The sequence below is a fragment of the Puma concolor genome, chromosome E1 (assembly GCF_028749965.1).
Source record: "Puma concolor isolate L17-30 chromosome E1, mPumCon1.1.hap2, whole genome shotgun sequence".
Lineage (NCBI taxonomy): Eukaryota > Metazoa > Chordata > Mammalia > Carnivora > Felidae > Puma > Puma concolor.
The window spans coordinates 28805596-28820422 of record NC_141680.1 but is presented as its reverse complement, the minus strand read 5'-3'; the positions used below and the strand labels follow the sequence as shown (position 1 = coordinate 28820422).

Below are 14827 nucleotides of genomic sequence, written 5' to 3'. Positions count from 1 at the left end.
TAGTTTAAATCTGATCTTTCTTGGTCATCATGTATTGTCACTTAAGAATTTCCAAGTGCAAGGGTTTGCCTGGGTGGCTCAGTCGGTTAAATGTCTGACTTAATTTCAGCTCAGGTCATGATCTCACAGTTTGAGTTCGAGCCCTAGGTCAGGCTCAGTGCTGCTGGTGTGGAGCCTGCTTGGGATTTTCTCTCTCTCTCATCTCTCTCTCTCTCTCTCTGTCTCTGTCTCTCTGCCACTCCCTCCCATGGGTGGTCTCTCTCAAAATAAATAAATAGACATAAAAATTTTTTTTCCTAGTGCAGGGCACCTAGATAGCTCAGTTGGTTGAGCATTTGACTCTTGCTTTTGGCTTGGGTCATGATCTCACCATTGGGCTCTGTGATGGATTTGGAGCCTGCCTAAGATTCTCTCTCTTTCTGGGGCGCCTGGGTGGCTCAGTTGGTTGGACATCCGACTTCGGCCCAGGTCATGATCTCACGGTTTGTGAGTTCGAGCCCCTCATTGGGTTCTGTGCTGACAGCTCGGAGCCTGGAGCCTGCTTTGGATTCTGCATCTCCCCTCCCTCTGCCCCTCCCCTGCTCATGCTCAGTCTCTCTCTATCTCTCAATAATGAATGAATAAACGTTAAAAAAAATTAAAGAAAAAAAAAAGATTCTCTCTTTCAGGGTGCCTGGGTGGCTCAGTTGGTTGAGTGTCTGACTTTGGTTCAGGTCATGATCTCACGGTTCTTGGGTTCCAGCCCCGCATCAGGCTGTATGCTGACAGCTCAGAGCTCAGGGTTTGCAGAGCCTGGAGCCTGCTTCAGATTCTGTGTCTCCTTCTCTCCCTGCCCCTCCCCTGTTAGCTCTGTGTCTCCCCCAAAAAATAAAATAAAATGTTTAAAAAAAAGAGAGAGAGAGAGATTCTCTCCTCAAAAAAAAAAAAAGAAAAAGAATTTCCAAATGCAGAGGAAGTTGAAGTTTTTGGTGCTTACATATAGTTAACTAAAGGTTAGAAATAACATTACTTACTTCTATTAAGTAAAAAACGTTATCATTTCACCAAAGCCTACTGAAAGCAATATGTAGAATTAGAAGCAATCTCTATGAACATATAGTTATATTCTTCCCATTTAACAGAGGAGAAAATTGAGCCCCACAAACAATCAGTAATTGGCTTGCCTGAGGTCATATGGTTTAGGTAGTGCCACACCCTGAACTGGAAATGAAATTACAAGTCTTTTCTCTGTTCTTCTAAGGTTGTTTCTAGGCATCTTTTTATGGTTTGGTATTATTTTCCAGTTTGCATGAAAATAGTTTCTTCTATGTATTAAAGGGATCTATATGTGTGTATACATTTTTCCCTTTTTAGCTGATTTATTCTTGTTTTAATTTTTTTAACGTTTTTATTCATTTTTGAGAGATAGAGACAGAGCGCAAGCAGGGGAGGGGCAGAGAGAGACACACAGCATCCGAGGCAGGTTGCAGGCTCTGAGCTGTCAGCGCAGAGCCCTATGTGGGGCTCAAACTTATGAACCACACGATCATGACCTGAGCCCAAGTTAGGCGCTTAAACCAACTGAGCCACCAAAGCACCCCTTAGCTGATTTATTCTTATAAATTCTAGGAAAACAAAAACACTGTGCTTGCCAAGATTTGCAGTGGAATGGAATAAAGAAAGAAAGAAAATTAGTTCTGTTCTTCAGAACAGTTTTTCTGAGTTCATGCTGCATTACTATCAGATATCAAGGTGTCTTCTTTCTGACAAGTGGAAAAGACAGAGTATCTTTGTAACATGTTTCTCTACTGAGTAAATGTTGTTGGTAATAAGGAAGAAGCTGTTTTAATTTCTTTGTTCCTGTTAAAAAATCTCCCCAAACTATTTGTGATTTTAATATTCTGTTATATTAATTATCTGTTAATTTATTGAGCCATTTCTCTATTTTATTCTGGGTAAATAGCCAGTGTAGAATAGTTCATTTCTTTTCTTATTGAGAACTGTTTCGTTTCCACTGATTTCATAAAACCTGTTTAGTCTCTCGCCATTTTTGGAGATTATACGGCCAAATACTTAATAATCACTGTTTTTTTGCCCAGTGCTTTTTGTTGGTGTTTCTCTCTCTCTTTGGTACAGACATAAACTCCAGATTAGAGAATCTTTACTAAACCTCAGAAACAAGCTTAATGAATTAAGTGATAATGCGTTTGTTGTTGTATTAGTTAATAATCTGCTTTCACAGACTTGCAAGTATTTTGAGGGGTAAACTATTAGAGTTTATTGCTTCAAGAAACTCTATTTAGGAAAGCAACTGTGTTTAGGGTTTGCCGAACTGATATTATGTATTATGTAAACCCTTCGGTAAAGCTCATTTAAAAATATTATCCTCCTTGAAGGTTTTGGAAATTTGAACAGGAGACACTTTTCTGTGTCAGATAAAAGACTAAGGCATTTAAAGCTTAAGGCATTTTTAAATTAAGCAAGGGTGACCCATTGAGTAATCCTGTCCCAGCTAGTCTAACTGAAATTGCTAAAGAGTTTGTTGGTATTCAGAGATACATTATCTTTTCAGTATTTCATTATGATGTTTTCTCTTGTTCTTGAAGTTCTTTAATAATAACCTTGGTCTTGGGGCGCCTGGGTGGCTCAGTTGGGTAAGTGCCGGACTTTGGCTCAGGTCATGATCTCATGATTCGCGGTTTGATCCCTGCATCGGGCTCTGTGCTGGCAGCTCAGAGCCTGGAGCCTGCTTCAGATTCTGTGTCTCCCTCTCCCTCTGCCCCTCCCCGGCTTGCACTGTGTCTCTCTCACTCTCTCTCTCTCTTGAAAATAAATAAAACATTTTTAAAAATTAAAATAATAACCTTGGTCTTTATAATTTTCTTTTAGAAGTACTAGGTAGATAGTGTTAAGAGCCAGGGCAATGAAGCTAGATTGCATTCTTTCAAATTCCAGCTTTTACTACTATGCAACCCTTGGGCTAGTTACTTAACCTCTTCCTCCTAGGCTATGAAGTCGGTACCTGTTAAGGTTAAATGAATAGATTTAAGTAAAGTGTTTGGAATGGCATATAGTTAATCATGATTGTTATTGTTATCATCAGGTAGCCTACTGAGCAAGTTGCTAAGAGAAAACTCTTTCCCAACCTTCTTTGAACACATGTCTTTGTTGCTGCTTACTTGTCATTGTTTGCTCAGTATTAATGAAGGTTCAGTAAATAAATATATATATATTTCATTTTGTGAATATTTTACAACATGTGTGAGATTCTTAACCAAATGAGGTATTCTTATAGGCTATTCTCTCAGTTTTTTTGTGTGTTATTGTTATTAGTTTACATTATCTGTGCAAACCATAACAGAATTTGAGAATTGCTATTTGGGAATTTAACGTGCATTGTTATCTTCTAGCACTTACTTTCTTTGCATGGGAAGATTATTCTGCAATGACATCTATTGCTGTATCTGTTCATTCATCCAATCAGGGAACAAAAATCTAAAAATCTTGTGTTAGTTCCTTTACCAGGTTTTGGAGAAAACAGTGGGAAGCAAGGACAAATGTATTTTAGTTGGGACCCTGATAGAGAAAGGAGTAAACACAGAAATGAAAGAATAAACAGTGTAGTAAATATTATGAAGGAAACAAAGGTATGAGAGTTAATGTGGATGTGTGCCCATTTGAGATTCTAGCACAGTATACGTGGAATAGAGCAACATGAAATGAGGTAGGGAACATACTCATGGTCCAGATTATATAGAGCTTTATAGGCCATGGAAATGAATTTGGATTTGATTTTGAGCGTAATAGGAAGTCCTACAATTTCAAGGAGGGGAGTAGTATGATTTATAAGGACTCCACTCTCGTTCACATGTGAAGGATGAATTGAAGGGGACAAGAATAAAAATGGAAAGAGAAGTTAGGAGTCCATGGCAGTAGTCTAAATGAGAGATGAAAATGGCCTGGACCACAGTGGTGGCAAACAAGTGGAGAGCCGTGGGTGGATACTAAATATATTTGGAATAGGACTGGGTCCTGGATTAGATGTGAAGAGTAAGGAAATGAGAAGAGTCAAGGATGACTGTGCTTCTGGATTTAGTAACTAGGTGGAGGGTTGTGCCAAGTACTGGGAGAGGGAAGGTTTGGGAAGGACCAGGTTTATGACAAGAAGGGGGATGGGAAGGACATGTTAAATTTGAGATGCTTAGCAATCATCCAAATGTGGTATTAGGGACACAGATCTAGAGAGCAGGACCAGAAATGCAAATTCAGGTTAGTATTTTAGGGGCGCCTGGGTGGCTACATTGGTTAAGTGTCCGACTTCAGCTCAGGTCATGATCTCGCGCTTCCTGAGTTCGAGCCCCGCATCAGGGTCTGTGCTGACAGCTTAGAGCCTGGAGACTGCTTCAGATCTATGTCACCCTCTCTCTCTGCCTGCACTCCACTCACACTCTGACTCTCTCTCTCAAAAATAAACATTAAAAAAATTAAAACAAATTCAGGCTAGTATTTTAAACTACAGGACCAAATAAATCACTTGGGGTGACAGGGAAGAGGAGAGGGCCCAGGTCAGGTAAAAGAGAGCTGGCAAAGGAGGCCAAGGAGTGTTTGAAGAAAAAACAAATACACAAAAGTAATAAATTATAATTATGCTCTAGCCAAACCACCCAGTATTCTCTATATATTCCTCCTGCACAAGTTACTTGGCTTCCAATTTGATGTTAGGTTTTCTTTTTTTTTTTAATGTTTTTATTTTTTAGAGAGTGTGAGTGGGGGAAGGGCAGACACACACACACACACACACACACACACACACACACACACACACACACACACAATCTGAAGCAGGCTCCAGGCTCCCAGCTGCCAGCACAGAGCCCTATTCTACAGAGCTCTATTGGATGCTTAACCCAACTGAGCCACGCAGGAGCCCCGTGTTAGGTTAACCTATCTTCATGACTTCAGGCTTCTCAAACACACAGGCAACACTCAAAACCTACTAGTGCTTCCATGGGTCATATCAAAAAGTGGAACTAAAGTATATTGAAGTCGTTCAAATGCAAGCTACAGGATTCCTCACAAATTACTGTTATCAAGGTAGAAAAGACAAAACAGAGTTTATATCATAGATTATCAAACTATTACACAGTTTGTCTTAACAGAGCAGCTTTCCCAAGCTGCTGCATACTGATCCTAAAATTACTAGCAAGAAAAAAAACAGTATCATAAGGTTTATGTTTACATCAACTCCATGTCATAATTATTCTCCATGCTGGTATCCTCAGAAGGATCTCTATGATACAGGCGATAGTGACATATACATCTAAATCTTTCCACTCTTGATTCATCCGTGGAATGCTGGTTGAAGTAGTGATGGTTTTTAATAAACCACATCAGCCTTTCCGTTCTTTCTTTCCGAGCAGTTAACAAAGTCCTTATTCCACCCCTCCTCCTGTTGCTGAGTATTTGGTCCACAAGCTCCTGTGGTTTCTTCTCGCTGTCCTGCTGTTGGGGTGGATATTCCGGTAGAGGGGAAGGGAATTTGATACTAGGGTCGAGAGTCAATTTACTAAGGTTCTTTATTAATACCTCAGAGATAGTTTGAGAGGCAGCTGAGCTTTCCTGGGAATTCTCTTCACTGGCCATCTGAGAAGGTTCTGGGCTACAAGATGGGTAAAGCTTTGTTGGCGAATGCATTGAAAGCCTAGTTGCAGATTAATCTTCTTCTAGATCTTTGGATTCCAGTGGAAAGTGATTCTCAAGACTCAACTTGCTGCAAAGTAGCCTGGAAAGAACGATACAGCCCAGAAAAAGTGAGAAGAACCAAAACTCCAACAAACCGTAGCAAAGAAAGAACAAATGTTTATTTATTTTTGAGAGTGAGCAAGAGACAGAGCACTAGAGGAGGAGGGGCAGACAGAGAAGGAGACCTAGAATCCAGGGCAGGCCCCAGGCTCTGAGCTGTCAGTGCAAGAGCCTCGTGCGGGGCTTAAACTCAAACTGCAAGATCATGACCTGAACTGAGATTGGACACTTAACCAACTGAGCCACCCAGGCGTCCCTAAAGTCCAATAAAGTTGAAATTGTTGATCTGACTAGCCACTTCCTTATTGTTGAGTCTGATTCCTTCCAGAAACCTTCAAGTCTCCATATTGCAAAAAGCATTTAATCAAGAGAATATACAAGGTTCTCCTGCCTCTTATAAGTTTTTAAGATCCACTTACAGGAGATATTAGTACTGCTTCTATGGAGCAGAAGAATTTTCTTTAATTTCTTATTAAATAATCATAAGGATATCTCTAGGATCTCTATATCTGCAAAAATCTAATTTAGAAATTCAGATATTTGAGTTTATTAGTACCTTAGTAACTGTTGTCAAGTGTACCTCAAAGTATGCCTAGCTGATAGTATGTACTCAGTAAATATTTATTAAATGAGTAAATTTCATTGTATAATTTTATGCCAATTTATTTGTTTGTTCTTTTGACAATGGACAGTTGAGTTGTTATGACTTTTGCTATTAAGACCAGTGTAGCTAAAAATATTATTGTACCTATCAGCTCTTCACGTGCAGGAGGTTCTTTTGGCTATATGTCTAGGCATAGAATTGCTAGCAAGGATATGCCAGTATTCACCTTTTTACAAGGTGTTTTCCAAGTTCTGCTATTGTCATCTGCTTATTTTTTGCTGAAAGAATCCATGCAGAGAATGGTGTGGTGGATTATAAAATTTAGTGTTGACTTGCAAAATGGTCACAAGTTCTTCTCATCCTTTGTAGTGTGATTTTACTGTTACTGTACTCCTTGACGCTGTACTTTGCCACATGACTTGCTTTGACCAAAGGAACATTAGCAAGTGTGATACAAGCAGAGACTTGAAAAACTTGCACATTGGGCTATCTTCTCTTACGGCTCTTTAGAACTCTGAGCCCACCATGTGAAAAAAAAAAAAAAAGCCAGACTAACCTTCTGGGGCATAGGAGACCTAACACGAGGCATCCCAACTGAGACCTGCCTAGCTCAAGAGCCAAGCTAGTCCAGACCAGAATTGTCTAGCCTAACTCACAGAATCATGAGAAATATTGAATGATTTTTTTGAAGTCACTAAATTTTGGAATTATATTACTACATAGTAAAATAGACTGGATAAAAATGGTATCTTGTGATCTTGATTCATATTTTTTGATTGTCAGCGAGATCAAATAGATATCTTCATTATTGACCATGAAATACCTGTTTATGTCTTTTGCCTATTTTAGTTTTATAGAGTTATCTTTTTCTTCATATTTAAATTATTTATATAACTCTTCTGTTTCTTGGTTTGTTTCTCTTTTTCCATACATATACAAAACACCTTCATTTTTTGTTACTATAACATGTGTGTATGTATGTATATATGTACAGAGAGAGAGTCTGAACGCAAGAATTTTGTCAGATACATGTATATTGCAACTATTTTCTCTCATTCTGTGGTTTACCTTTTTGGTTTTCTTTTATTTATTTATTTATTTACTTACTTACTTACTTACTTACCTTTTTGGTTTTCCTAACAAGTTTTTAAACTTGATAAAGTACAGTTTATCAATTTTCTTTTATGGTTCTTGTTTTTTAAGCCTAAGAAATAGTTGTCCATTCCAAGATTGCAAAGATTTTCTCCTTGTTTTTTCTAGAAGGTTTATAGTATTAGTTCTTACATTTAGATCTATGATCCATTTCAAATCAGTTATTGCATTTGAAAAATAAAGGTTGATGTTCACTCTTTCATAAGAATATTCAGTTATTTTAGTACCATTTGTTGAAGAGATGTTCCTTTCACCATTGAATTGCCTTGTACCTTTGTTGAAAATTAATTGACCCAATATATGTGGGTCTAATTCTGTATTCTCTATTCTGTTTCACTGATCTATGTCTGTCCTTTTGCCAAAACCACGCTGTCATTACTGTAACTTTATAATAAATCTTGAAATCAGTTAGTGCAAGTCTTACAACTCTGGTCTTGATCCAAATTGTTTTAGCTATTCTAAGTTTTTTGCATTTCCATATAAATTTGAATCCACTGGTCACTTTTGAGTTTTTAAAAAACCTGCTTGCGTTTTGATTTAGATTGCATTAAACCTATACATCAGTTTGAGGGAAATTGTCATAATAACAATATTGAGTCTTTCAAATGATCAACATGGTATATTTCCCTGTGTATTTAGGCCCTCTGTAATTTCTTTTCTTACTGTTTTAGAATAGGTCTTGCATGTATGTTATTAAACTTACCTCTTTTTTTTTTTTAAAGTGTCCAAAATGGTTTTATTTTTTTTCCCCTCTATTTTTTTAAAAATATAGTTTATTGTCAAATTGGCTAACATACAGTACGTAAAATGTGCTCTTGGTTTTTGGGGTAGATTCCTGTGGTTCATTGCTTACATACAACACCCAGTCCTCATCCCAACATAAACTTACCTCTTAAATATTTTATGTTTCATTTAAAAATGAAATTTTTTAAAAAAGGTTTTTTTAGTGTTTATTTTTGAGAGAGAGTGTGAGTGGGGGGAGGGGCACAGAGAGAGAAGGAGACACAGAATCTGAAGCAGGCTCCAGGCTCTGAGCTGTCAGCACAAAGCAGGGCTTTGATGAATTTGATGCAGGGCTCAAACTCACAGACTGAGAGATCATGACCCAAGCCGAAGTCAGACGCTTAACCAACTGAGCCACCCCAGGTGCTCTGTAAAATTTTTAAATTTAAATTTCTAATTGTTTATTTCAGGTATATAATAGAGAGTTGGTTTTTACACCTGTGACCTTACCAAATTCATTTTTTAGTTCCAGTAGTTCTGAGCATTTTTCAGTTTTCTCTTATTTTGACCCATGAGTTATTTAAAACTGTGCATTAGCTTCTGAGTGTGTATAAATTTTATATTTTTGTTACTAAAGTTTGACACAATTTCTGAATTATCAGAGAATGTGGTCTCTGATGCCCATTCTTTGGAGTATGTTGAGACTGGTCTCTTGACTTAATCAAGGTTAAGTGGCTTTAAAAATTCATATTCTCTGACATTAGATGCTGAATCTTATATATATCCATTCCTACCCTTTATTATTGTATTTAACATTTCTTTCTCCATAATTCTACTGACTGCTGCCTTTTTTTCAATGTTTATTTTTGAGAGAGAGTGCACAAGTTGGGGAGGGGCAGAGCAAGAGAGGGAGACAGAATGCAAAGACTCCAGGCTCCGAGCTGTCAGTGCAGAACCTGACCTCACGAACTGTGAAATCATGACCTGAACCAAAGTTGGATGCTTAACTGACTGAGCCACCCAGGTGCCCCGCAACATTTTATTTCTTAATTGTATTGTTCAAATCTTTTATCTTCACTGAATATTTTTCTTTGCTTGAAATGTCAGTAACAGTTCTTTTTAAATCTACCAATACAGTGTTGGATTTATCCATTTCTCCATGTATTTTTATGTTATAAATTTTTTTAAGTTTATTTATTACTGAGCAAGAAAGGGAGAGAGAGAATTTCAGGCAGACTCTACTGTTAGTGTGGAACCTGATACAGGGCTTGTCCAGTGCTTAACCAACTGAGCCACTCATGTGCCCCTGTTATAAATTTTGCTGCTATATTGTATTAGTGCTTTCAAATTTAGAATTATTATATTTTCCTGGTGAATTGAAACTTTTATTATTATGTTCTGTGTCCCTAATAATGACTTTTGTCTTTCGTCTTATTTTCAGCCTTTCTGTGTCCTTATAAAAGAGCATGGATTTTTTAAAAATACAGTTTGCAATCTTTTTAAAGTGATTTGATAGTTTTTTAAACGATTGAGAACCCTTTAAAAAAAAAAAGTATTTGTTTTTGAGAGAGAGTTCACACACGCACACACACACAGGGGAGGGGTGGAGAGAGAATACCAAGCAGGCTCTACACTGTCAGTGCAGAGCCCCACACAGGGCTTGAACTCATAAACCATGAGATCATGACCTGAGCTGAAATGAAGAGTCAGCCACTTAACCAACTGAGCCACCCAGGCACCCCTAAAATGATAAGTTTAATCTGTTTATGTTTATTTTGATTATTGACATATTTGGACTATTCGGACTTCTTTCTATCAAGCACTATTTTGAAGCTCCCAAACTTTAGAACACATTAGATCTCATCTTTCTCTTCCATATTTATATATCATTATCCAAATGTAATTTCTTTTTAAAATTATTGTCACAGACACTATTATTATTTTATACAATACTTGGTTAAACACCCTTATTTATTGCCTACCATTAATGTCTTTATTTTATTGGGCACACAATTCTAGACTAGCTATTTTATCTCAAAACTCTGATATTATTCCATTATTTTATGGCTTTTATTGTTGCTGTTGAGAGTTCTGCTTCCATTCTAACTGTTCTTCCATTTCTTAGCAATTTGTCCTTTTTGACTTTTTTCAAGATCAAGACTTACTTTAGTGTTCTGCAATTTGACTGCAGTGTTTCTGGTTAAGACTTATTTTTATTTGTTTTACTTGGGATATATTGTACTTCCTAGATTGATGGGCTCAGTTTTGGAAATTTTAGGTCTTTATTTTTTGAATTTACATTTCTCCTATTTTTTATATTCTTTGGGTTTGCAATTAAACAAATGATAGACCTTCTCATTCTGTCTTCTGTGTCTCTTATTTGCTTATATTTTCCATCTTTGCTGCATTCTTAATAAATTCCCTGGATAGCTCATCCAATTAATCTGTGTTTGACCCGTGCATTTTATCCATTGGCTTTTAATTTCAGCAGTTATTACTTTTAGAATTTCCATTTACTTTTCTTTCCTTCAAATCTATTTAGTTGGGGTAGTTTGTATTGTGTGCTCATTTTTGTAATTGCATCCTTTGTTCAGTAAACATTTTATACATAACTATTCTATAATATATGTACTCTGCACCTGAATCTCTAATATCTGTTGTTCTTGTTCTGAAGGGGTAGTGGATAGGTAGAGCAGTTGGAGGTGTTTGTATTGATAATGGCTTGTTTTCTGGTACTTCTGTGAGTTTATTGATTGATCTTACTCTGTTGGAGTCCAGCAAACCTAATTTACAAAGAGGGTTTACTTCTGCCTCTGCTTAAAGCTAGAAAGGCACCTCTGATTTGGGACTACATCAGTAGTGCTTGGGGTTGTAGCAGAAGAAATATTCTCTATCCTCTTTGAGTCTCTTGCTGGGCCTAGGGATTAAACTGATATAAAATAAATTCGTAGGGGCGCCTGGATGGCTCAGTCGGTCATGATCTCACGGTTCGTGGGACTTCAGCTCAGGTCATGATCTCACGGTTCATGGGTTTGAGCCCCACATTGCGCCCTCTGCTGTCAGCACAGAGCCCGCTTCCAATTCTCTGTCTCCCTCTCTGTTTGCCCCTCCCCTGTTCATTCTCTCTCTCTCAAAAATAAATAAATATTAAAAAAAAAAAAGACAGTAGGAGAAAATCATACAAACTTTACTAATTTTTTAACATGTAAATGGGAACCTTCACAAGAGAATGAAGACCCAAAGAAGTGACCAGAGCAGGAAACTTTTATACCTTTTAGATCAAGAAACAATAAATTTGTGAAGAATTGACAACACAAAGAAGTTTGTTCTAGAAGTAGTAAATGGTGAATAAATAACTAGAAAGATAAGGGTTAATTTAATACAGCTTGTTTGTACAGATTTGTCAGCCCCAAGTTTCCCGTCTCTGTGTTAAGAATGTCTTCCTTCCTCCTGGTACGGGGCGGGGGGGGGGGGGGGGGGGGGTGGGGAGGGGGTGCCTTTTACCTGGGAGTTTTATTTCCTGCTGTCAGGAAGAAAAAGGAAAGTCAAAGTGTCCTTCTTGTACCTGCCATTTCTTAAAAGTACCTTTAATTCAAAGGAATCAATATGCCTAAGTGGCATATTTTGGGGTGACATTCTATTTTTCTTCATGGGTTTCTGCCCAAAGAGGAAGTCACAAGTATAGCTTCTCATCTCCAAAGTTCAGTCTTTCTACAGGAATGTTGCTGTAGGAAGCTTCTCAGGGTAGCCTGAGCCCTCTCATTTGCCAGTTGCTCTTCTCAGTGTCTTTCCTACTGCTCAGGTTTTCTTCTGTTCCCACTCTGCTTCACAAGTACCCTAGCTCTTAGACCATTCAGTCTCTGTAGGTCTGTTGTATAGTTTACTTATTTTTTGGAGGGATGGAAGGGACCTTGGAGACTGCCTCTTCCCTTTGTGAAACCAGTGATGTCTCAAAGAATTTGTCCAATCTAGCGTGCAGTTTCTATAGAGAAGGAACCCTCAAAATTCCTAGTGCATGTACCTGACTTCATATAGTAAATGTTACTGAAAAGTTTCATTTATATTTTTGCACGTATATTATTTTGTTATTTTATGAAACCCTATCTTGAAGTCATGTGGGTACTAAGAATTCATCGATACATATAATGACACCATAATTTACCTACTCAGTAGGTTCAAATTTTCCTAAGATAGAAGTGAAGGTCCCTAGATGATTATTATCAGGAAGCTATTTAATATTTAAGAGAAAATGAAACACAAAATAGCCTTTAAAGTGAGCAAAGAATGACAATTCAATGTAGAAAATGATGTAGGAAATTCTGTCTCTTTAATGTTGAATGACCAAAAAATACCAACAGTTATTTCCATTTACCCATCTTAATAGGTGTAGTGGGGACATTACTACTATTTTGATGCATGGATAACATAAAACAAGTTCTAGTATTTTTCCAAACAATGGGTAATAAAAAAAATTCTGTTTCATAGATCATAAAGTTTGGAATTATCTGGATCAAATCCTTCATTTTGATTCAAATAATTTGAAATGTGTACTTTTGTCATTTGCAAGTATTCTGTGATGTAACTTTCTCTCGTTGAATTTTTTTTAATGTTTATTATTGAGAGAGAGAGAGAGACAATAGGGAGAGGGGCAGAGAGAGGGAGACACAGAATCTAAAGCAGGCTCCAGGCTCTGAGCTGTCAGCACAACCCAATGTGGGGCTTGAATCCACGAGCTGTGAGATCATGACCTGAGCCAAAGTCAGACGCTCAGCTGACTGAGCCACCCAGGCACCCCTAACTTCTTTTCATATTAAGGACTTATATAGGCTAGTTTATAAACCCCGCTATTTTAAGTAAGGAGTCTATTAAGCAATCTGAATTTAAAATTTTGTCAGAAATACACAAACAGTAAAAAACCCACAAAGAAATTACTAAAAGAAGCAAAGGTGAAATCTTCTGATTTTGATGACAGGCCTTTATTTGTCTATTTGTGAGAATCAACAGAGATGAGTGTTCTCTTAATTCTGCTAATGGGGAATGTTTTGTAAATACCATAACATGCTAAACCTTTGGGACTACTTTATTATCAGTTTTTTTTTTTCTATGACTCCAGAATTTCTTGATAAGAATTGAAACACTCTCACAAAGACTGTGTAGTAGAAGAAATGTTGAATTTGGAGTTGGAAACGTGAGGTTGAACTCTCACTTTGCCATTTATATGCTGCTGAATTGCTATTTAGAGCCTTTGAGCCCAGAGTTTCTCCTTTGTAGAAGGCAAGGATAAAAATAACTGTTCCCTACACAGGTTTGTTAGCATCAAATTAACTAATCTATATGTAAACTATAAATCATTATACAGAGTAGGTATTGTTGCATAAATCCAAACTCTGGCCTTGGGTTGGGTAGAATTCTTAGACTATTAGAATAGAAAGAAAATTATGGCAGTAATTTATGTGCCTGATAATTGGTTGAGGAAAGAGAATCAGAGATTTAGAGTAACATTCCCAAGGTCTTACAGTTAGCTGAATCTCCCAGCTCTGGAATGTTACTCGTTTTACTGGTTTAATTTTTTTTAAGTTTATTTACTTTGGGGGAGAGAGAGAGAGAGCACACACAAGCAGGGCAGGAGCAGAGAAAGAATCCCAAGCAGGCTCCACACTGTCAGCACAGAGCCAGATGCAGGGCTTGACCCACAAACTGCGAGATCATGACTTGAGCTGAAACCAAGAGTTGAACTCTTAACCAACTGAGCCGTCCAGGTGCCCCTAGTGTTTTAATTCTTGATCTTACTCAGCCATCTTTTTGGTGAAAATGTTTTGCTAAAATTGCACTGATTAAGAAAAACTGAATGAATATTTAGTAGATTGAGAGAAAATGAGAAATGGGATTTTTCAAGCTGTAATTTTGTAAGTTATATATTTTCTGCCTTGAAATAAAATCATGTTTTTACACAAAGAAACATAAAATTATTTTTTTACATATTGGAAGTGAGAGATAAATAATCCCCCCAAACCTATCAAACTCTGAAGAAGGGGGTCCGTAAAATGTCCTCCAGGTTGTATCTTTTTAATATATGGATTCTTGGGGGTGCCTGGGTGGCTCAGTCAGTTAAGCCTCTGACTTCGGCTCAGATCATGATCTCACCATTTGTGAGTTCAAGCCCCATATCAGGCTCTGTGCTGACAGCTCAGAGCCTGGAGCCTGCTTCAGATTCTGTCTCCCTCTCTCTCTGCCCCTCCCACACTCGCACTCTGTGTTTCTCTCTCTCAGAAATAAATAAACATTTAAAAAAATTTTTTTAATATTTAAAATTTTATTTGATTAAAAATTAGATCTGTGGGTTCTGTGTTGACAGTGTGGAGCCTGCTTGGGATTCTCTCTCACTCCCTCTCTCTCTGCCCCTCCTGTGCTCTCAAGATAAATAGACCTGGAGCAGTGACCTTTTCAACGATTAGAAGACTGTGACAAGTTTAATGTATTTTACACTTCACTAAGTTAGGTTGACGGACCTTTTAGGCCATAAATATATACTCTCATAAACTGCTAACCCATTATTGGGAGATATAT

General features: G+C 37.5%; 3 protein-coding genes across 6 annotated transcripts in view; 1 reads left to right on the top strand and 2 right to left on the bottom strand.

Annotated features, from left to right (window-relative positions):
* Positions 1-14827, top strand: part of VMP1 (vacuole membrane protein 1) — a 129501-nt gene that overhangs the window by 1816 nt on the left and 112858 nt on the right. The window lies entirely within an intron of this gene.
* PTRH2 (peptidyl-tRNA hydrolase 2) overlaps positions 1-14827 on the bottom strand; it is a 55608-nt gene that overhangs the window by 8650 nt on the left and 32131 nt on the right. The window lies entirely within an intron of this gene.
* On the bottom strand, positions 5215-5754 carry LOC112854270 (developmental pluripotency-associated protein 3). Its single transcript, XM_025917747.2, has one exon. It carries the CDS (start codon positions 5671-5673, stop codon positions 5215-5217), a length of 459 nt encoding a protein of 152 aa, XP_025773532.1. The 5' UTR covers positions 5674-5754.

Coding starts and splice junctions, on each gene's coding strand:
- LOC112854270 (XM_025917747.2), bottom strand. CDS start 5,673: ATGCATTCGCCAACAAAGCTTTACCCATCTTGTAGCCCAGAACCTTCT.